Source organism: Salmo salar, unplaced genomic scaffold, assembly GCF_905237065.1.
Source record: "Salmo salar unplaced genomic scaffold, Ssal_v3.1, whole genome shotgun sequence".
Lineage (NCBI taxonomy): Eukaryota > Metazoa > Chordata > Actinopteri > Salmoniformes > Salmonidae > Salmo > Salmo salar.
Genome location: NW_025549194.1, coordinates 226,017 through 242,165, shown reverse-complemented (window position 1 = coordinate 242,165; position 16,149 = coordinate 226,017). Strand labels below are relative to the sequence as shown.

The 16,149-nt window shown below is 43.6% G+C and overlaps 1 protein-coding gene across 1 annotated transcript; it reads left to right on the top strand.

Annotated features, from left to right (window-relative positions):
• The first annotated feature begins 1,824 nt into the window (after window positions 1–1,824).
• LOC106591029 (uncharacterized) lies at window positions 1,825–16,149 on the top strand. The gene is made up of 9 exons (XM_045713097.1): window positions 1,825–3,041; window positions 4,414–4,962; window positions 5,648–6,219; window positions 6,392–6,512; window positions 10,411–10,497; window positions 11,558–11,641; window positions 12,128–12,313; window positions 13,210–13,389; window positions 15,543–16,149. Exons 1-9 carry the CDS (start codon window positions 1,947–1,949, stop codon window positions 15,555–15,557), a joined length of 2,889 nt encoding a protein of 962 aa, XP_045569053.1. The 5' UTR covers window positions 1,825–1,946; the 3' UTR covers window positions 15,558–16,149.

Here is a 16,149-nt window from a genome sequence, read left to right as displayed (position 1 = left end):
AGCGTAGATCTTCCCTCTGTGCCGATTCAGTCAGACATTGAATTGTTTGGATTATGTCTTGAGGAATCGTTTGCTGAGGACAGAGCAGATTCACCTGAATCGGTAACATCACATATTGTATTCTCTGAGTTCTGTCTTGATGAATCGTTTGTTGAGGACAGAGCAGATTCACCTGAATCATTTATATCAGAATGTGAACATGTAGACGAGACGCACACTAAATCCAGTCCTCTGCCACCTGAAGATGAGTACGCTCGTTCTTTCTGTTCAGTACTGGCTTTCAGAGTTACAGCCGTCCTCTGCAGAACCCATGATATCACTAGATGAGTTTGATGCTGCAGAAACAAGCCCATCTACAGAAATTGAGGATTCTGAATCTCAGCCTGTTTATGAATTCTCTGAAGGAAAAACATCAACTCTAGAATATAGACTGGTTTATAAGGCAGTTCCCTCCATGCTAATGGCCCATACATTTGACCCAGCGTACCAAGGTGAAACGTTCTTGAATAAAACAGGTGTTTTTTGAATATGCAAGAGACAGACAGGCTAAAGAGATAATGGAGCGTCTGAAGGACAAAGATATTTTCCTGGACAGGCCGGTCACATCAGAGTCAATAACATCAGAAGAGATTCAGTCTTTTTTGAATGATTGGTCTACTGAGTTAAGGCCAAACTCACCAGCCTCTCTGTTGCATCACTTGATGAGCATAGGCCTCTCTCTCCAGACTCCTATTCCCCAGTTCTTACATCGATGTTGTGATTATTATGTGGAACTCCCTGGTGATAGGTGCTTCGTCACCTAGTGGTGTAACATCAGGCGTTGAATACTGTGGATTATATGTCGATGAACTGATTCCTGAACACAGACCGGATTCTCCTGATTCCTTTTTGGCTGATAGTGAATTCAGAGAGTCAATTGAACAGTTTTTTATGAAATTCAGAACCTTGTCACCAGAATCAGAAACTTCAGTAGATGGTTATTCCTTCTTTAAGCTCTTGTTTGTAGAGTCTAGACCATCTTCACCTGAATCTGTAACATCATTTGATGAGTACAGGCCTCTCTCCTGACTCTCCAATTCCCCAGTTCTTACATCAATATTGTGATTATTATGTGTTATTCCCTGCTGATAGGTCTTCATCACCTGAATCAGTAACATCAGATATTGAATTCTCTGAGTTCTGTCTTGATGAATTGTTTGCTGAAGAAAGAGCAGATTCACCTGAATCATTTATATCAGAAGGTGAATATGAACATGTAGACGAGACGCACACTAAATCCAGTCCTCTGCCACCTGAAGATGAGTACGCTCGTTCTTTCGTTCAGTACTGGCTTTCAGAGTTACAACCATCTTCTGCAGAACCCATGATATCACTAGATGAGTTAGATGCTGCAGAAACAAGCCCATCTACAGAAATTGAGGATTCTGAATCCCAGCCTATTTATGAATTCTCTGAAGAAAAAACATCAACTCCAGAATATAGACTAGTTTATAAGGCAGTTCCCTCCACGCTAATGGCCCATACATTTGTCCCAGCGTACAAAGGTGACACTTATTTGAGTAAGACAGGTGTTTTTGAATATGCAGGAGACAGACAGGTTAGAAAAGTCCTGGATCAACCGCATCAATCAAGTGAAGACTTGAGGCCAGTTAGTGTTGAAGAACCTTGTCATTCTGCTACTCCAGCAGAGGAGGAGACGGTACAAGAGGGTTCCTTGCTAACAGTCCCTCATGTCACTGACCAGACAGTCACAGAAACTTTGCATGAACCTCATTTGCCAATATCCCAGCCAGTATCGACAGAAATCAGAACCCCTTCCCCCCGTCTTAGCTGAATGGGAGTTCACCCAGTTGTTGTCCCTTCCTGAGTACAGACCTCTTTCTCCTGAGTCACTCGGTTCAGACAGGGATGGAGTCCTTTTATATCTTGACCACTTATTTACTGACATGAGGCCATGTTCACCTGAATCTGTTGTGTCATTTGATGAGTACAGGCCTCTCTCTCCTGACTCTCCAGTTCCCCACTTCATGCCTAAATGTTGCAATTATTATTTGGCTCCCACTGGTGATCGATCTTCGTCACCTCAATCAGTAACTTCAGACATTGAATTCTCTGAGTTCTGTCTTGAGGAATTGTTTGCTGAAGACAGAGCAGATTCACCTGAATCATTAATATCAGAAGATGGAATGAGATTAGTAGATGAGTCAGACAAAGATAAGAGCCAAGACAGACCAATGACACCAGATTCAACATCGGGAGAGAGCCTGTCATTTTTAGAGGACTGGTTTTCAGAGTTAGATTTAAGACCATCCTCCCCTGAATCCATTGTATCACAAGAGGAGTACAGGCACCTCTCTCCTGACTCACCTGTCCTCCAATATGGACCGGGTCTGTCTGTTTTTGCCGTGTCATCAGGAGAGAAGTGTTGGACACCTGAATCTGTGATATCAGACTTGGATGAGTTTGGTCTGGAGGACTTGTTATGTGCGACTAGAGCCTGTTCTCCTGACTCCGTCTGTTCCAACACAGATACTGTTTTAACAGACGGTCAACATTCTCCTCCAATAGACCAGGTTTCCACTGAACATGAACCTGAAATGAGAGTTGAAAGAGCACGCTTAAAACAACCCCCGGAAATAATAGGGGCCCCTTTTAGTTTAGTTTTCCCAGTTGTTTGCCAAACTCACCGAGCAGTAGAAGCATTTTTTTGTAGGGCCTCCTCCCCAGACAGCCACAGAGAACCCGTAGAGGATGTAGATTTAGATTGGTTAGATGATGTAGAGACTCACAGACCTCACCAAGCGTCCTCTCAGTCGAGTCACGTGCTATCTGACGAACAAAATCTGGGATCTCCTGTTGCTGCTGTCAGGGCGGAGGAGGCAGTTCACGAAAGACTTCAAGCAAGTTGTAAGTCAATCCAAAGAAAAGAACACAGTAATGTCCCTACGTTGAAAGGAAGTGAAGTGCAACCCAAGATTGACGAGACAAGCAAAAGAAAGCCGATGAGAAAAGCGGAAGACAGCCGAGTTTCTGCGCCGTCGGTAAGACCACGCACGTTCTCCGTCAGCAGGGAATGCAGTGACGCTTTCTAAAAACAATTAAGGCTGGAAGTGCGTAGTGCGTAGTTCGCATGCGTCGTGAAGGACCCTTAGGCTCAAGCTTTCACTAATGTGTTTTGACGCATAGCTGTAGGAGCTTGACACTCCTGCTGAGGCATGTTTGCATCAGCAATGCAGGAAGTGTCTCGGAAAGGCAACTAATGAACGGTAGTGAGACACATTTAGTCTCAACGCCATGGACTTCCTTCCTGTCACATGGTGTGTCCTCAAGCTAAAAATGGCTGACTTTATGTAACTTTATTGCCTTCTGTAGTAACCTACTTTTGACCAGAGATGTGCAGGCCCTGGTTAAAAGTAGTGCACTACAAAGGGAATAGCGTGCCATAGGGCCCTGGTTAAAGTAGTGCACTACAAAGGGAATAGGGTGCCATAGGGCCCTGGTTAAAAGTAGTGCACTACAAAGGGAATATGGTACCATTTGGGACATAACCTCAGAAATGGACTGGGATACTGCATGATGGTGCATTTATTCACACAGAAAAAACAACAGAAGTCATGTCTTACATTGAAAGATTCCTTTGGAGCTTAGTAAGGTTAATAGTTGATTGTCTTGAATCTTAATCGGGTTGACAGTTGATTGCATTGGAGCTTAGTAGGGTTGACAATTGATTGCCTTGGAGCGTAGTAGGGTTAACAGTTTATTGCCTTGGAGCTTAGTAGGGCTGACAGTTGATTGGCTTGACTGTGTCTTTCCTACTGTGGTATTCCTGCATTTCAGAGAATGTTGTCCTGTAGAGAAGGCTTTAGGAGAATTTCTTTAAGAAATGTACCCATCGCATTTTGATATAAGGAGATATATGTGTCAACGAGGTCGTGTCCTAATCAAATGAGTACTGCGGAACTGCTTCTATGCTTTGTACTGCTATTAGATGTACAGTTCTTGTAAGTGCATGCAGGTAATGTATGTACAGTGTGACAATACGATAGGTTTATTGGTTTGGCTCATCATTTTTGGTAATTTCATTAATTCATTGGAATGTTCATTTGAAATACATTGTCATGATGTATGGAACCTTGTTGCTGCATGTGCTGCATTGCTCCTTTTTCATACTATAGTTTCCTCAACAACATTAATCATTCATCATTGAGGTTTATATATTCCAGTAACTTTCCCAAAATTCCCAGGTTTTCCAGAAATCCTGGTTGGAAAATTCTTGGATGATTCTTAGAATTCTTCCAACCCAGGATTCTGGGACACCTGGGATTTTTGGGGGAAAGTTACCAGAATTTTGCAACCCTACCTCTATCACAAACTCATTTATAATTTTTTCCCCATTCCATCATTCTCATCCAGGTTTCAGCAGTATCCTCCATGGAGAATCTATCAGAACCCAAACATGTATTAGCGTTGGACCAACCGTCTACTAATAGACCTATCTCAAACAAAACACTCATGTCTGAAACCCAATCTGTGACTCCAGATCTCCAGATTCCAAATGCCTTTGAATTCAGTCCGTTATCCCCTGAAATGACAATGCCCACTGAGAAGATGAGGGTATCGCCAGAAAGTCCAGAAAAACCATTGAATCTGAACAAGGAGTCATCTTCTTCTGAAACCAGTCCAGTGTTACCAGACCTTCTCAGCCACAACTCAGAAGACAGCCAAGGTGATGAACCACAATGGTCAGCGACCAATCTACAAACACCCCTGGAGTCAGGGGCACCCGCCGAGCTTGATCAGCTGCTGTCGGAATTTGAAGAAATCAAACCGAATTCCGACCAGAAACTCTGGAACCACTGGACTCACCTCTTTCGGAATCCAGCGAAGTGGGTCTTGAAGATCTACAACCTTATGTTGAGTTTGAAGATCTCTTGCCTGAATCAGACGGAAATCCCACTGAGGGTGAGGAAGAGATCTCTAGTCTAAGTCCCTCATCCCCTATTCAGATCACCGGGGAGACAGCTGAAATAAGTGTAGTGGCCTCAGTGCCGACCCGATCTCTCCCTGTCCTATGAAACTGATCCGGAGGTATTTGGGGTGACCGCAGATCTAATCAAGACCTTGCCAGAACCTAGCCAAGTTACAGCTGATCCAGTTCAGTTGAGCCACTTTGAGTACCTGCAAACACACAGAGCAGAAAAATCAGATCTCACTGGTTCCATATCTTTGGTTAGCCCCACTGCTGCTACGAAATCCGTCGGAGCACCGGAATCTCCAGAACCATGCCATAAAGTTCTTGAACTGTCATCAGAATCAATTGTTCCATCTCAAGAGTTCCAGTCACTTCCGAACATGATGATGCTGCTGTTTTTACCGAACCTTCAACTGTAGAAGAACATCGAATCAGTCTCCCACAGCAGGACCAGGAAACAGTTGATGAAGAATATGACAACTCCAAAGAAACATCAAGCATTCAAGCTGCAGTCAAAAAGGCATCTATTGAACAAAGCAAAGTATTGTGCGAATCTGGGGGATTAACCACTGAGCCCAGCCAATTGGTAGATGAAACATGCATGAGCAATACCCCAGAAGTTGTGTCACATTTAAGGGATAGCACTCCCCTGAAACCCTTGAATACGATGAGCAGTCGCCCCAGTCACGTTCTGAAGTGACCCCACAGACTCCAGAGACCGTCACCGCCTACAGGTCACATTTAAGGGATAGCACTCCCCCTGAAACCCTTGAATACGATGAGCAGTCGCCCCAGTCGCTCTCTGACGTGACTCCACAGACTCCAGAGACCGTCACCGTCTCCAGGCACTTCAGCTTCGAGGAGTTGATCCCTTACCAGAGTCCTAGGTACCTCAACATGCTCTCTGAAGAGCTCAAGCCAAATACCAGTGAGAAACCATCAGAGAATCCAGTCACCCCTGGTCCAGTAGAACCCAGGGCAGAGATGGTATCAGCTCAACCCGTTCCAGAGGTTACAGCATCAGCCCATGATGAAGAGTTCTTCATGGAGTTCAGCCTCCCTCCTGAGTATGCTGAGGCATCCTCCTCTATCCACAAACCCAAGCCTCCGGCCTACGCAGAAGTCATACGAGGAAGCACCACCATGCACTTATACGAAGACTCTGACCCGGAGACTTACTTTGACTGCAAACAGGGTGTCTCAGACTTCTTCGAGACGGAACCTGACGAACTGAAGAAGAGGGAAAGGTCAGGGGTCGGCCGAACCCAAGGACAAGCGTCCCATTCAGGAGCCCTGGGGAGAAAGTACCAGAAGCCGACGGCGCTTCCGGGTTGCTCCGCAGTGCGCAAACACGAGCGTGGAGTCCTGCTGTCCTCAGGGAGTGAGGATTATGAAGACGCACCTTATGATGACATCAAGGAAGAGAGCGAAGAGCTGGCCCAATCTCCCGGCACACACAGAGACGACTCAGCCTTTTACCAGGCTCCTCAGGAGCTTCGTCCCTCTCAGAGCAGCAGATGATGATGACTCCCTGGACAGGGTGAGATGACTGTTGAGAAAATCCTCCCGCCATTCTTACCCATCTCCTGCTCTAACCCCCTAGCTCCTGCTCTAACCCTATCTCCTGCTCTGACCTATTTCCTGCTCTGACCCCCTAGCTCCTGCTCTAACCCTATCTCCTGCTCTAACCCTGTTTCCTCCTCTAACCCCCTATCTCCTGCTCGAACGCCCTATCTCCTGCTCGAACGCCCTATCTCCTGCTCTAACCCCTTATATCCTGCTCTAACCCCTTATATCCTGCTCTAACCCCCTACCTCCTGCTCAAACCCCCTATCTCCTGCTCTAACCCTTATCTCCTGCTCTAACCCTTATCTCCTGCTCTAACCCCCTATCTCCTGCTCTAACCCCTTATATCCTGCTCTAACCCCCTATTCCTGCTCTAACCCCCTATCTCCTGCTCTAACCCCCTATCTCCTACTCTAAGCCTTATCTCCTGCTCTAACCCCCTATCTCCTGCTCTAACCCCCTATCTCCTGCTCTAAGCCTTATCTCCTGCTCTAACCCTTATCTCCTGCTCTAAGCCTTATCTCCTGCTCTAAGCCTTATCTCCTGCTCTAACCCTTATATCCTGCTCTAACCCCCTATCTCTTGCTCTAACCCCCCTATCTCCTGCTCTAACCCCCTATCTCCTGCTCTAACCCCCTATCTCCTGCTTCAGACGGAATTAATGCAGTGATGGGATTTGAAACGCCTTTAATTCATATTTTAAACAGAATTCCTCTCGCATGATGGCTTCATGGGAAAGAACAGTGCCACTGACCCGTGATGATGTCTGCTGGGTAGCTGGTTTACATCAAGTTACTGTAACGTCAACGCAGGGATTCAGAAAGCAGGTGCAGTTAGTGAGTTTAAGAATAATGTAGAACGATACAAAACAAGAGAAACATCTGACAAGGAAACAGAACCAATACTCCTGAAGAGTGATCCTAGGGAGTGCTGGATAAAGGGGGGAGTAATCAGGGTAGTGATGGAGTCCAGGTTTTCCTCATGATGGTGTGCAGGTGTGCGTAATGAGGGTTGCCAGGTGTGCGTAATGAGGGTTGCCATGTGTGCGTAATGAGGGTTGCCAGGTGTGTGTAATGAGGGTTGCCATGTGTGCGTAATGAGGGTTGCCAGGTGTGCGTAAAAATGGGTTGTCAGGACCGGTGGTTAGTAGACCGGCGACGTCGAGCGCCAGAGAGCGGGAGTAGATGTGACAGTTACATTGTGTTGTTCTTGTTGCCCTGAAGAAGGCACAGTGATACCCACACGGTGGTGGTTTACCCAATAAATGACTGGGAGCTTTTATAGAGAGTGTTCTACTGTCTTTATTTATTTATATAGAGAGTGTTCTACTGTCTTTATTTATTTATATAGAGAGTGTTCTTTATTTATCTATATAGAGAGTGTTCTACGGTCTTTATTTATTTATATAGAGAGTGTTCTACTGTCTTTATTTATTTATATAGAGAGTGTTCTATGGTCTTTATTTATTTATATAGAGAGTGTTCTACGGTCTTTATTTATTTATATGAGAGTGTTCTACGGTCTTTATTTATTTATATAGAGAGTGTTCTACGGTCTTTATTTATTTATATAGAGAGTGTTCTACGGTCTTTATTTATTTATATAGAGAGTGTTCTACTGTCTTTATTTATTTATATAGAGAGTGTTCTACTGACTTTATTTATTTATATAGAGAGTGTTCTACTGTCTTTATTTATTTATATAGAGAGTGTTCTACTGTCTTTATTTATTTATATAGAGAGTGTTCTACGGTCTTTATTCATTTATATAGAGAGTGTTCTACGGTCTTTATTTATTTATATAGAGAGTGTTCTACTGTCTTTATTTATTTATATAGAGAGTGTTCTACAGTCTTTATTTATTTATATAGAGAGTGTTCTACGGTCTTTATTTATTTATATAGAGAGTGTTCTACTGTCTTTATTTATTTATATAGAGAGTGTTCTACGGTCTTTATTTATTTATATAGAGAGTGTTCTACGGTCTTTATTTATTTATATAGAGAGTGTTCTACGGTCTTTATTTATTTATATAGAGAGTGTTCTACTGTCTTTATTTATTTATATAGAGAGTGTTCTACTGACTTTATTTATTTATATAGAGAGTGTTCTACTGTCTTTATTTATTTATATAGAGAGTGTTCTACTGTCTTTATTTATTTATATAGAGAGTGTTCTACTGTCTTTATTTATTTATATAGAGAGTGTTCTACGGTCTTTATTTATTTATATAGAGAGTGTTCTTTATTTATCTATATAGAGAGTGTTCTACGGTCTTTATTTATCTATATAGAGAGTGTTCTACGGTCTTTATTCATTTATATAGAGAGTGTTCTACGGTCTTTATTTATTTATATAGAGAGTGTTCTACGGTCTTTATTCATTTATATAGAGAGTGTTCTACGGTCTTTATTCATTTATATAGAGAGTGTTCTACGGTCTTTATTTATTTATATAGAGAGTGTTCTACTGTCTTTATTTATTTATATAGAGAGTGTTCTACTGTCTTTATTTATTTATATAGAGAGTGTTCTACAGTCTTTATTTATTTATATAGAGAGTGTTCTACTGTCTTTATTTATTTATATAGAGAGTGTTCTACGGTCTTTATTTATCTATATAGAGAGTGTTCTACTGTCTTTATTTATTTATATAGAGAGTGTTCTACAGTCTTTATTTATTTATATAGAGAGTGTTCTACGGTCTTTATTTATTTATATAGAGAGTGTTCTACGGTCTTTATTTATTTATATAGAGAGTGTTCTACGGTCTTTATTTATTTATATAGAGAGTGTTCTACGGTCTTTATTTATCTATATAGAGAGTGTTCTACGGTCTTTATTTATTTATATAGAGAGTGTTCTACTGACTTTATTTATTTATATAGAGAGTGTTCTACGGTCTTTATTTATTTATATAGAGAGTGTTCTACGGTCTTTATTTATTTATATAGAGAGTGTTCTACGGTCTTTATTTATTTATATAGAGAGTGTTCTACGGTCTTTATTTATTTATATAGAGAGTGTTCTACGGTCTTTATTTATCTATATAGAGAGTGTTCTACAGTCTTTATTTATTTATATAGAGAGTGTTCTACGGTCTTTATTTATCTATATAGAGAGTGTTCTACGGTCTTTATTTATTTATATAGAGAGTGTTCTACGGTCTTTATTTATTTATATAGAGAGTGTTCTACGGTCTTTATTTATTTATATAGAGAGTGTTCTATGGTCTTTATTTATCTATATAGAGAGTGTTCTACGGTCTTTATTTATTTATATAGAGAGTGTTCTACGGTCTTTATTTATCTATATAGAGAGTGTTCTACGGTCTTTATTTATTTATATAGCCTTACGGTTCTGGTTGTCTTTCCATCTGCTTCACATCTTGATGCTTTCCTCATATTTGATCAGCTGTGTCCTTTACTGAGAATAGACCAGAACCACATTCTGTTGCTATTTAGCCAATCAAAATCTAGTTTTCTACTCTATGTTGCTTTGCATGATATGGAGTGGTATGAAGCTCCCAGTTTCAGCACATTTTGTTGTACTTTGTAGTTTTGAAAACAACCCCCCCCAAAAAAAAACATTCAAAGCTTCCTTCAACCACTTCATTCAAATAAGGAAACTAAAGGAAGGCACACCATGACATCATCAACACTTCCTTTTGCTTTGCTCACCAACAAAACAAAATGTCTGCATCCCAAATGGCACCCTATTCCCCATATAGTGCACCGCTTATGACCGAAGCCCAAAAGGACCTAGAAAATAGGGACCTCAAAAGTATTGCACTATATAGGGAATAGGAAGCCATTTTAGAACCATCCAATGGCATGTAATGACCCACAATGCACCTGTGCTGCCCCGAAACCAGGAGGTAGCTGTGGAGGTGGGTGAGATGACTTCTGATGAGGAGGAGTTCCTGACCTCCAGAGTAGTACGGAGGAGGGTTATCATCCAGGTACCTTCCCCACAGAGAGGAAGCCCTCCTGGGAGGACGTGTGGTCTGGCTTGATGCTTCAGCATGTAGGGATGTGGCCCCTATTGGGGTCTCTGTGTGGTCTGAGGAGAAAGTTTGAAACTTATTTTGCGGATGGGGATTGTTTAAAACAAACAGCATGATGGGATTTCCTCTCTTTTGTTTAATGAATGGGAGACCTTTGTCTGATCCAGTGGTTGTTAGTCCAGTATGAAATGTGTGTATTCTGTACTGACCGACAGAATTGTTATATCTGACCCAGTGATGCGTGTATTTCGTGTATATTTAACTTTTCACGCTGGAGTCTTACTAGTGTTGTAACAATCTCTTTGTTTCATTTTTGCTGTGTTGGAATGCTGTGCTGGGATGCTGTGTTGGGATGCTGTGTTGAGATGCTGTGTTGGGATGCTGTGTTGGGATCTTGTGTTGGGATGCTGTGTTGAGATGCTGTGTTGGGATGCTGTGTTGAGATGCTGTGTTGGGTTGGGTTGCTGTGTTGGGATGCTGTGTTGGGATGCTGTGTTGGGATGCTGTGTTGAGATGCTGTGTTGAGATGCTGTGTTGGGATGCTGTGTTGGGATGCTGTGTTGGGATGCTGTGTTGAGATGCTGTGTTGAGATGCTGTGTTGAGATGCTGTGTTGGGTTGGGTTGCTGTGTTGAAATGGAAAAAACCCCGCTAATTTTCATTTTCCGTTGCAAAACATTTTAAAACGTTTTCCTGTTGTGTTTCCTCATGAATATGACCTGTGCAGTCTCAAGTGAGTCCCAAATGGAACCCTATGCTCTATGTAGTGTACTACTTTAGACTAGGGCCTATAGGGGACATCTATTGGTGTCATATAAACTATATAGGGAACAGCGCCCCATGTGGGGAATCATTGTAATAACAGGCCTCAGCGCCCCCTGTGGTGAATCATTGTAATAACAGGCCTCAGCGCCCCCTGTGGTAAATCAGTGTAATAACAGGCCTCAGCGCCCCCTGTGGTGAATCAGTGTAATAACAGGCCTCAGTGCTGACTGTGTGTCTCTCTCTCTCTACAGCAGGATGAGATGACAGACATCCCTCCTCAGACCGTGACAGAGGAGCATTACACAGATCAACATGGACACACGGTGGTCAGAAAGGTAATCATACGTTGAAATTAAGACAATGTTTGGTTCCTGTCATTTAGTCATTACATCTGTGTTTTCACAATCCTATTCCTGGGCAGTGGTGTAAAGCACTCAAGTAAAAATACTTTAAAGTACTACTTAAGTCGTTTTTTGGGGGTATCTGTACTTTCACTATTTATATATATATATATTTTTCAACCTTGTCCTGGTTGTCAGAAAGTCTAAAAACACAATTTTCTTCCACAATAGTGTTCAAGGAGTTTATACTACAGGAACGGCTGACATTAGTATGACATATTGGCAGTTAAAGAGAACTAACTACCTGTTGTGAAATGTCTACTGTCACTTTCCCTCAAAACTTACTAAATAAGATGATCATTTGGTTATAGCCAGTGTGTGTGTGTGTGTGTGTGTGTGTGTGTGTGTGTGTGTGTGTGTGTGTATCTGTGTGTGTGACTTACCCTAACCTGTTCTGTGACTTTTGCCCTCTCCATCCAGGTTACTCGTAAGGTGAACCGCCAGGTGATGTCGAGTGAGGGGTCGCAGAGGGAGGAGGTGAGGGTGGAGGGGGGTGCCCCCCCAGGGGAGGAGGGGGACGGATACTCCAGAGTGGTCGAGAGGACCGTGCTGAGGAGCCACAGAGATCACTCAGAGGTGAGGGTGGAGCTGGGTGCCCCCCCAGAGGTGAGGGTGTGTATATGTGTTTGTCAGGGTTGGGGTCAATACCAGTTCAATAGCGGAGGTGGATAAAGATGACAGCCCCCATTTATTACAGCTACAGTTCTCTGTGTTGCTTCTCTTTTCCTGTATAAACAGCTACAGTTCTCTGTGTTGCTTCTCTTTTCCTGTATAAACAGCTACAGTTCTCTGTGTTGCTTCTCTTTTCCTGTATAAACAGCTACAGTTCTCTGTGTTGCTTCTCTTTTCCTGTATAAACAGCTACAGTTCTCTGTGTTGCTTCTCTTTTCCTGTATAAACAGCTACAGTTCTCTGTGTTGCTTCTCTTTTCCTGTATAAACAGCTACAGTTCTCTGTGTTGCTTCTCTTTTCCTGTATAAGCAACTACATGATCCCACTTTTAGTTTCAACATGCTGGAAATGTGAAGAAGAAAAAAATCGATTGTACTGCTTTATTGGTACATTCAACCATATCGCGCTCCGTAGTTTCAAAACGAATTGGACAGTACTAAAACAATGACGTCATATCTGAATTCTACTTATCTTTATGGATGTTCGCCATTCCACGCAATTCAAGAAGTTCACTGTAATTCCATTTCCATTTCCTGTTCTCTTCAATGCTTTTCAATGAGGACAATGTGGAATTGGAGTTAGTTTTCCTTTCTGAACAGACTGGAATTGAAATGGAATTGTGCCCAACCCCCTGGTGTGGTTTGAATTGTTCATACCAGAATATACCTGATGTATCTTTTCATAATAATAATATATTCCGTTTAACAGACACTTTTATCCTAAGCCACTTACAGTTTAATTATGGGTGGCCCCAGTGGGATTTAACCACACAAGATCAATTACATATTGTATTTTATGTTATTGCAATCTTTCCTTCCTGTCCCTTCTAGGTGACATTTTCTGAGCGTGACTCTGACTCAGTGTGGGGTGAGGAGGAATCAGCTGAAGGTCGCGAGGTCAGCCGTGTGGAGCGGAACGCGGTGGTGGTGGAGGGGGATTGGACCGAGACGCACCACGGTGACCCCACCCTGACCTCTGACCTCCCCACGGCCCGGGACGACTTCACACAGGTCAGCCTCCAACCAGCCAATCAGAATAGCCATCTCTCCCCTCCATCTCTCCCTCTATCTCTCCCTCAATCTCTCCCTCCATCTCTCCCCTCCATCTCTCCCCTCCATCTCTCCCCTCCATCTCTCCCTCCATCTCTCCCTCCATCTCTCCCCTCCATCTCTCCCTCCATCTCTCCCTCCATCTCTCCCCTCCATCTCTCCCCTCCATCTCTCCCTCCATCTCTCCCCTCCATCTCTCCCTCCATCTCTCCCTCCATCTCTCCCCTCCATCTCTCCCTCCATCTCTCCCCTCCATCTCTCCCTCCATCTCTCCCTCCATCTCTCCCCTCCATCTCTCCCTCCATCTCTCCCCTCCATCTCTCCCCTCCATCTCTCCCCTCCATCTCTCCCTCCATCTCTCCCCTCCATCTCTCCCCTCCATCTCTCCCTCCATCTCTCCCTCCATCTCTCTCAGTCTCTGGGGTACATGGGGGGGGGGGGGTTATCAGAGCAGATCTCTAGTGGAGGAGAGAGAGACGGTCAAGGACGACGGATCTGTCATCAGGAGGTGTGTGTGGGTGTGGGTGTGTGGGTGTGGGTGTGGGTGTTGGTGTTGGTGTTGGTGTTGGTGTTTTTGTTGCGTGTGTGCGTGCGTCTGTGTTTTTGTTTCAAGTGTATATGTATGTGTGTGTTTTGTTGTAATTGTGTGTGTGTGTGTGTGTGTGTGTGTGTGTGTGTGTGTGTGTGTGTGTGTGTGTGTGTGTGTGTGTGTGTGTGTGTGTGTGTGTGTGTGTGTGTGTGTGTGTGTGTGTGTGTGTGTGTGAGTGTTGACTAACAAAGGAGAATCTCCAGTCAATATGGTTTGAAGGAACCATGGAGGTGAAGTTACCATGGTAACTGTTGAATTGTCACAATGTGGTGTGAAGGAACCATGGTAACTGTTGAACTGTCACAATGTGGTGTGAAGGAACCATGGTAACTGTTGAATTGTCACAATGTGGTGTGAAGGAACCATGGTAACTGTTGAACTGTCACAATGTGGTGTGAAGGAACCATGGTAACTGTTGAACTGTCACAATGTGGTGTGAAGGAACCATGGTAACTGTTGAACTGTCACAATGTGGTGTGAAGGATCCATGGTAACTGTTGAACTGTCACAATGTGGTGTGAAGGAACCATGGTAACTGTTGAATTGTCACAATGTGGTGTGAAGGATCCATGGTAACTGTTGAACTGTCACAATGTGGTGTGAAGGAACCATGGTAACTGTTGAACTGTCACAATGTGGTGTGAAGGATCCATGGTAACTGTTGAACTGTCACAATGTGGTGTGAAGGATCCATGGTAACTGTTGAACTGTCACAATGTGGTGTGAAGGAACCATGGTAACTGTTGAACTGTCACAATGTGGTGTGAAGGATCCATGGTAACTGTTGAACTGTCACAATGTGGTGTGAAGGAACCATGGTAACTGTTGAACTGTCACAATGTGGTGTGAAGGATCCATGGTAACTGTTGAACTGTCACAATGTGGTGTGAAGGAACCATGGTAACTGTTGAACTGTCACAATGTGGTGTGAAGGATCCATGGTAACTGTTGAACTGTCACAATGTGGTGTGAAGGAACCATGGTAACTGTTGAACTGTCACAATGTGGTGTGAAGGAACCATGGTAACTGTTGAATTGTCACAATGTGGTGTGAAGGAACCATGGTAACTGTTGAACTGTCACAATGTGGTGTGAAGGAACCATGGTAACTGTTGAATTGTCACAATCTCTTTCCTTCTAACATTCTCTTTTTACTTCCTACGTTGTCGTCCGTTTTGGCCTTTCTTCCCTTTGCTGTTGTTTACTATCCATGCTTTTAGTTTGATTATCAGAGGTACTAATCACCCTGTCTCCCATCTCGCTCTCTCTGTCTCCCCTCTCGCTGTCTCTCTCTGTCTCCCCTCTCTCTCTGTCTCTCATCTCCCTCTGCCTTCTACTCTACGCTCTCTCTCTGTCCTCCTTTTTCTCTCCATCTTTCTCTCTCTCTACTCTCTTCTCCTCCCACTCCTTCTCCTCCCCCTCCCCCTCTTCTCCCTCTCTTCTCCCTCTCTCTACCTCTCCTCTCTCCTCCCTCTCTTCTCTCTTCTCACTCTCTCTACCTCTCTTCTCCCCCCTCCTCCCTCAGGGCCAAGATGTGTAAGGGGCGTACCCAGAGACGGACAGTAGTGAGGGGGGAGGAGCCTGTGGTAACAGGAAGCAGGTTCTCTTGGAGCGACTAGATGAGCCCTCTGAGGGGTCCTGACTCCACGTCCTCCAGCAGCACCTTCATCACCTCATCCACCTCTACTGTTAGAAGGAGGAGGAAGAGGAGGAGGATGGGGGAGGAGGGGATGAGGAGGAAGAGGGGAGAAAAAGGAATAACAGGCCTCCTTTCTCGCCTCGCTAGTTTCCTGTTCGGCCTCTGACCCCGCCCCTTTCCCTGATGATCCACCAATCCTATGCATCAGGCACATGCAATCCCAGAGTGCACCTCAGTCCTCCACCGTCTTCCTGTTTCAACAATCACTACTGTTTGGTCTTAATTAACCTGCTTATTCACTTCTTTTCTTTCTTTCTTTTTTCTTTTCTTCTTTGTGTGTTTTTTTCCTTTTGCATTTTTTTTTTTTGTGACCAAAGAGTGTTTTTCCATGTTTGTTTTCTGTACGTATTGGATCTTGATGCTGTGGTAGAACACAGACAGACATTAGTCATATATGTGTTGTACTGCTAGAGTAGGTGGTTGGACTAACAGA

Coding starts and splice junctions, on each gene's coding strand:
- LOC106591029 (XM_045713097.1), top strand. CDS start 1,947: ATGAGGCCATGTTCACCTGAATCTGTTGTGTCATTTGATGAGTACAGG. Junction 6,513..10,410: donor ATGATGACTCCCTGGACAGG/GTGAGATGACTG, acceptor CCCCGAAACCAG/GAGGTAGCTGTGGAGGTGGG. Junction 12,314..13,209: donor AGCTGGGTGCCCCCCCAGAG/GTGAGGGTGTGT, acceptor TGTCCCTTCTAG/GTGACATTTTCTGAGCGTGA.